The sequence below is a fragment of the Oryzias melastigma genome, linkage group LG23 (genome assembly GCF_002922805.2).
Source record: "Oryzias melastigma strain HK-1 linkage group LG23, ASM292280v2, whole genome shotgun sequence".
NCBI lineage: Eukaryota > Metazoa > Chordata > Actinopteri > Beloniformes > Adrianichthyidae > Oryzias > Oryzias melastigma.
In genome coordinates, this window is record NC_050534.1 from 19,307,222 (window position 1) to 19,313,839 (window position 6,618).

At 42.2% G+C, this 6,618-nt stretch overlaps 1 protein-coding gene across 2 annotated transcripts in view; it reads left to right on the forward strand.

The window, feature by feature from the left end:
* Positions 1-6,372, forward strand: part of creb3l2 (cAMP responsive element binding protein 3-like 2) — a 28,480-nt gene extending 22,108 nt beyond the window's left edge. For both annotated transcript variants that reach the window (XM_024291427.2, XM_036210332.1), the window contains exons 4-12: positions 42-120; positions 301-503; positions 1,073-1,219; positions 2,453-2,511; positions 2,817-2,885; positions 3,000-3,099; positions 3,177-3,297; positions 5,128-5,344; positions 5,420-6,372. In XM_024291427.2, the coding sequence (XP_024147195.1) occupies positions 42-120; positions 301-503; positions 1,073-1,219; positions 2,453-2,511; positions 2,817-2,885; positions 3,000-3,099; positions 3,177-3,297; positions 5,128-5,344; positions 5,420-5,486 (1,062 nt within the window). In that variant the 3' untranslated portion in view covers positions 5,487-6,372. The remainder of the gene's footprint in view (positions 1-41; positions 121-300; positions 504-1,072; positions 1,220-2,452; positions 2,512-2,816; positions 2,886-2,999; positions 3,100-3,176; positions 3,298-5,127; positions 5,345-5,419) is intronic.
* Positions 6,373-6,618: the final 246 nt, after the last annotated feature.

The window sequence follows — 6,618 nt, forward strand, 5'->3', positions numbered from 1 at the left end:
CCGGGTGGAGATGTTTGCTTCATAATTCCGTCTGTTTGCAGGTGAAGGAGGAGAACGTAATCCCTCAGATTAAGCTGGAACCTCATGAAGTGGATCAGTTCCTCAATCTGTCACACAAAGGTTTGATTTGTCTCATTTTTACTGCAGTCTTTTTTAAAAGCAAGGAGGACCTCTGCTGGTCACTTAGTGAAACAACCACTAGTTATCCACTTCTAAACCAAATTCAATCTAATCTTCATAGATTATTTTAATACATTCTGTCATATTCCACCATTTTAATCCTCCAATTGTTCACTTCAGGCCTGGAGTCCCTGCAGATGCCTCCCACCCCGCCCAGCTCCCACGGCAGTGACTCCGAGGGCAGCCAGAGTCCCGTCCACGCCCCGCCCGGCCTGTCCTGCCCCACCTCCCCCACCAGCCCTCCTCCATGTCAGTCCAGCATGAAGGCCTCGCCGCGGGCTGCGTCCTCCCTGTCCAACTCCCCACTCCTCACCGCTCCTCACGTAAGCGCTCAACTATAAAGTGATGTTTGTGCCACCACATTGCAGGCAAAAGTCACAGTTTACAGATCAAAATGTATTCAATTGCAAACAAAATGTAAAGTGTTAAGAATAAATATTCATAATTTGCTCATAAAAATATTTAATATTTGTTTATAAAGAGTTTTTTTGCTTTCAAAAATGATTTTTATGCAATTGCAAAATTGTTTTTGCATTCAAAAATATTTTTGCTATTGTAAACTTTTTTTTTCTTTTAAAATATCTTTTTCAATTGGTATTTTTTTTTTGCTATTAAAAACTGATAACTTTTTTTTTTTTTGCTTTCAAAAATATTTTTGCAATTGCACCACAAACGTTTTTTTGCCTCATCTTGCTTCATCTTTGATTTTGCGTTGACAGAATCAAAGTCAAAAACTGCCGCTGCAGGAACAGAAAGATGCAGATCTGCTCTTGAATTTTCATTTTTTTCCAAAGGAAGAGTCAAACGTCACTAGAAAACCTAAACAAACCCAACTTAAGTGACAAATAAATATTTATCAACCGCGATCAAACAGTTTGCTTCTTTTCTGCAGAAGCTGCAGGGATCAGGACCGCTCATCCTGACTGAGGAGGAGCGCCGCACGCTGGTGGCAGAAGGTTACCCGGTTCCAACCAAACTGCCGCTGACCAAAGCGGAGGAGAAGGCTCTGAAGAAGATCCGCAGAAAGATCAAGAACAAGGTGGGAGCCTCACAGATGATATGCATTCAAAGGTTTCATCTGCTCCAGATTGTTTTCACAATTCTTAGAAATAAGGGTATTGGCAAGAATCTGGTGATAATACTTCTTGGTATTGCAATAACGTCTCATATCGATACATAACACAATATATCCCAAGACTGTTATCATTACTGGAGCTACAGATCATCATGTGGGACTTCTGAAATGATGTGGGACTTAAAACGGTTTGACCAATCACAAAATTCAACTGTAATACCTCGATTCAACCTGTAGGGGGCAGCACAACGACGGTTTTTGACTATATGTTCAAGAATTAAACAAGTTTTTTTCATTTGGTCAAAAAATTGGCAATGACCAACAGACAGCACTTTTAAAGTCCCATAAATCAAAAGACAAAAAAGTTGATTTAGGGTTTGGTTGCTCTTTAATAAAATATTGTCTTGTCAGGGTATTAAATCATATTTCATTTGGCAATAATTATTGCCAAATTAAATACTATGACATATCACAGAATCAATTTTTCCTTCCAACTCTACTCAGAAACTGAGGACCCAGTAAGTAAGTACCCAGTGAACATTTAATTTGTGAATCCCCCAACCCAAAAAAACACAATGACATCACAGCATGAGAAGCCGTCAAAAAAAAAAAAAAAAAAAAATGGCCAAAATTTTCTTTGGGACTAAAAAATCTGTAGTTTTAAAGTACACTAATTAAATTAAAATATACATTTTGTGAATATTCAACAGAAGTTTTAAAGTTATTATGGGATGGCTACAGGCCATGGTTAACAAAAAACCTCTGTTGCTAAGGAAATTAAAAACATTAATTTAGCCAATTCTTCCAAAAATTACATAGAATTGTTCGTCAACCCCAGGCGACCAAACAATTCAATTGTTGCTATGGAGATAAATTTAACAGAAAAGCCACCATGTTGAAAATAGTTTTTTTTTCCCCATGAATTTGTCACATGCAGCTCTGACCCGGTTGGTAGAGGGGGAGGGGCATGTAGCAGCCAATGAGGGCGAGGGTTGGTGCGTAACTCGCAGCTTCAACTGTAATGATTTGAATCCTGAAAAACTATGGATTAAAATCCAGAAAGTTTACACCAGTTGCTCTCAGTGGTTTAATAATTAGCTTGTCTTTAATTTAGGTAAATCTATGAAAGTCTGTGATTTAAATTTATATGTAAAAGCAAATATTTGACATTTTTTCCCCATCTAAAACTCTTTTCAGATTTCAGCTCAGGAGAGTCGCCGGAAGAAAAAGGAGTACATGGATGCTCTTGAGAAAAAGTAGGTCTGCTTCTTTGTGTCTCCTAATGATTTAAATGAAACCAAAATGTTTAAAAACAGAAAAGAAAGGAACATTTCTACCCAGAGCAGTTTTTTAATTATCTTTTTTATGTCATTTGCTTGTTTGTTGTGTAAAAAAAATGTTAAAATTGAGTCAGAAAAGCCTAAAAACTAATTAAGCACCAAAGTAGGAGATTAAAACATCATAAAAAACACTTTAATGTTAATTTAATTAAAATATTCCACAATGAAACGTGTTTAAAAAGATGAAGGCGCTCATTGTGCAGTACCGTGTCTGACCACAGGGTGGAGAACTGCTCCAATGAAAACAGTGAGCTGCGCAGGAAAGTGGAGACTCTGGAGAGCACAAACAAGTAAGATTTTTGGTTTTTCTTCTATGTAATTTCCACATTTCTAGCTTCTTTTCCAGAGAATGACTGAGGAGAATCAGAACTGTGATTTCTTCCATTTCTGTTTCACCCCTGCAGGTCTCTGCTGCAGCAGCTGCAGTCTCTCCAGGCCATGGTGACAGGAAAACTCCCCAAATCCTGCCGGGTGGCCGGCACCCAGACCTCCTCCTGCCTGATGGTACGTTCAGGGACATCAGCAGTCGTGGGCGGCTCCGTGAGCCATTATCCTGACCACACCCTTCCTCCTCCCTGCAGGTGGTGGTGCTGTGCTTCGCTCTGTTTCTGGGAAGCTTTTGTCCGAGTGGTCTGACTCCGTGTTCAAGCATCACGGAAACGGGAATGGCCTCCAAACAGATGGAGTCCTACACCGCCACAGGTCAGGCTTTAGTCCATCAGGAAGTCCAGAAGATTCTGTTCTGTTCCTGTTAGGAAATCTTGAACTTAAATTTCAGATTATTTTTCTCATCTTTTCTGCTTTATTCACCATTTTTATTATTATTATTTTAAATAAAGAATTTCACTTTGAAAAACATTTTATAAAGTTTATTCCTTAAGTAAATGTAAATAAATGTAACTTAAAACTGGATGGAGGAATGGACGGATGGACAGATGGGTGGATGGATGGATGGATGGATGGATGGATGGATGGACGGATGGATGAACGGATGGACAGATGGATGGACGGATGGACGGACGGATGGATGGATGGATGAACGGATGGATGGATGGACGGACGGACGGACGGACGGACGGATGGATGGATGAACGGATGGATGGATGGACGGACGGACGGACGGACGGACGGACGGACGGATGGATGGATGGATGGATGGACGGATGGATGGACGGATGGATGGATAGATGGACGGATGGATGGATGGATGGACGAATGGATGGATGGATGGATCTGTTTCATCTGGACTATGGACTTAATCATCACTCGTCCCTCAGCTCTATATGAATGAACTCTACTCATATATGCAGTTTTAGCAGCTAACTTTTCTTTAACCGTTCTGGTATCGCCTGTCCGTCCTGGGATGGGATCTCTCCCTCATGTGGGAATCCCTAAGGTTTCTTCTTTTTTTCCTGACTCAGGTTTTTTTAGGAGTTTTTCCTTACCGCGAGGGAGGGTCTAAGGACAGGGATGACCGTTCTTTATAGTCTGTTTAGTTTTTACCTATTGTGCATATTTTATGACTCCATCTGTGCATCTGTAAAAACTACAGGCATGAAGCCCAATGAGGCAAATTGAATTTGTGATATTGGGCTATATAAATAAAATTGAATTGAATTGAATTGAATTGAATTGAATGGATGGATGGACGAATGGATAGATGGATGGACGGACGGACGGATGGACGGACGGATAGATAGATGGATGGATGGATGGTTAGATGGTTGGATGGTTGGATGGACGAATGGATTGATGGACAGATGGATGGACCGACGGCTGGATGGATGGATGGATGGACGAATGGATGGATGGATGGATGGATGGACGAATGGACGGATGGATGGATTGATGGATGGATGGTTGGACGAATGGATAGATGGATGGATGGATGGACGGACGGACGGATGGATGGATGGACCGACGGCTGGCTGGATGGATGGATAGATGGTTAGATGGTTGGATGGTTGGATGGACGAATGGATTGATGGACGGATGGATGGACCGACGGCTGGATGGATGGATGGATAGATGAATGGATGGATGGATGGATGGATGGACAGATGGATGGATGAATGAATGGTTGGATGAAGGACAGAAGGATGAATAGACGGATGATGACTTAACAGATGGATGGATGTTTTAAATGATGGATGAATATATGGATGGATGAGATGATTAAATGATGGATGGATGATTAGTTGGTTTAAAGTCCGGTTGGATGGATATTCTTGATAAAAACGTAGAAACTTTGAGGCCACACTCCGTCGCTCCCTCAGAATCCTGCGGCGTTCCGCCTCCAGCTGCTGTTTGGATCCAGTGATTCATTCCTGAAGGAGAACTCGGAGCTCCATTAGAATCACAATAGAACCCTCATTCTACCTGCAGCTCTGCAGCACCCCCACCACGCAGACCTTCCTCCACCTCCTCATTACCTCCTCCTCACTCCCGCCAGACAATCAAACCGCTTCCTGCCTCCCCCGACCTCAGCCGATAAGCCCCGCCCCCTAACAGAAACTCTGTTCATGGTTTCAGTGAAGTCCAGGAGTCTGCTGTCAACTTTTGAGGAGGAGCCGCCTCAGCTGCTCGGCCTTGGCGGGGAATATCCCGAGCAGTGGGAGGACACCACCGCCGTTGTCATGGCGGCGTGGCGGCGCTCCGAGCAGCAGAAGCTGGAGGTGGAGCCGGACACGCACCCGCCTTTTAGGAACAACAACGCCACGCAGAAAAACCTGCTGCTGGACCTGCACAGGTGAGCAGCCGGGAGCGAGCCGCCGCCGCCGCCGCCGCAGCCAATCAGAGTCTGACTCCTCCCCTTTCCCGCCAGGTCGAGGGCCAACGACAGCAGCCGCAAAGTGATCGAGCTGGAGCGCTCCGTCAACGAGACGTCCTGAGGGCCGACGCCCGCTCCACCCGACACACTGGAACGACAGACGCGGCGGCGCCGGCTGCCTCTCGCTTCTGCGCTCAAGTTGCACTGATGGTTTCACGCGTGACAAACGTAAACGTGGCGAGTTTCCCCGAGAAAAGGAACGGCTGTGTGAGAGGACGACTTCTGTATTTATAGAAACCTTTGATTTGTTGTGAAATCTCATTTCATTCCAGTTTATGTTTTTTGATACGGGCTTTTGTTGTATTTTTATGATCTCTTTTTATATTTGAATTCTTTTCGGCGTTCAGACGGATGGAAGGTCACGTCAGGTCAAACATCCGTGGACGTTCGCTAACAGCTTTTCTGTTCACAAACTTCTCTTTGCTCATTTTAGTTCTATTTATGTTTGTTGTCCTGAAAACTATTTATATCTCTGCTGAGAAATGATTTTTTTAGGGGTTTCAGCAGAAAAAAAGCATCTTAAATGGAAGTTAAAGTTCAGATTTCTGTTTTTTCTGTCAGCATTTACCAAAAATATTTATCCCTAAACGTAAAAGTGTATTATTTTTATTTAATAAACAAATCTAAGCGTGTCTGGGATGTGTAGACGATGAAATTCACAGCTTTAGAACCTGTTTGGGGTTTTTAACGTGTAAAGTTTCCAGAAAAATCCCTACAGATTTGTTTGTTTTTAGCGTTTGAGAAGAACGTTCCGGATCCGTGGATTCCTCCTGCAAACGCTTCTTCCCGAGCCTGGAGAAAGAAGGTTTTTGCAGCAGCTTAACGTTACCAGTCAGAAAAGTCGCTTGAATCAAGTTTTTTTGCTTGTTGCTCCTGTGTAAAGCCGGGCTCACCTGCTTTTTATTATTAATAAAGTATTTTCCGTAGTAAAAGTACACAGACTCTGATTCTGATTCGTCTTTTATTCGGTTTTCATTGTTACATAAATATCTGAAATCCTGAAGGGGATTTTTTTGTCTTAAAAGGGGTTAAAAAATACAGTATAATCGCAGAATTCTCTGTTTTTTTTATTTAAACATTTTTTAAGAATATTGAAAACAATTATGTTAAAACCCAGTCATGAAAACTGCAAGAAAATTTTGGGTTTTAATTTTAAAAAAATACAATTTTCACTGTTTCAAAAAGTTTTATCC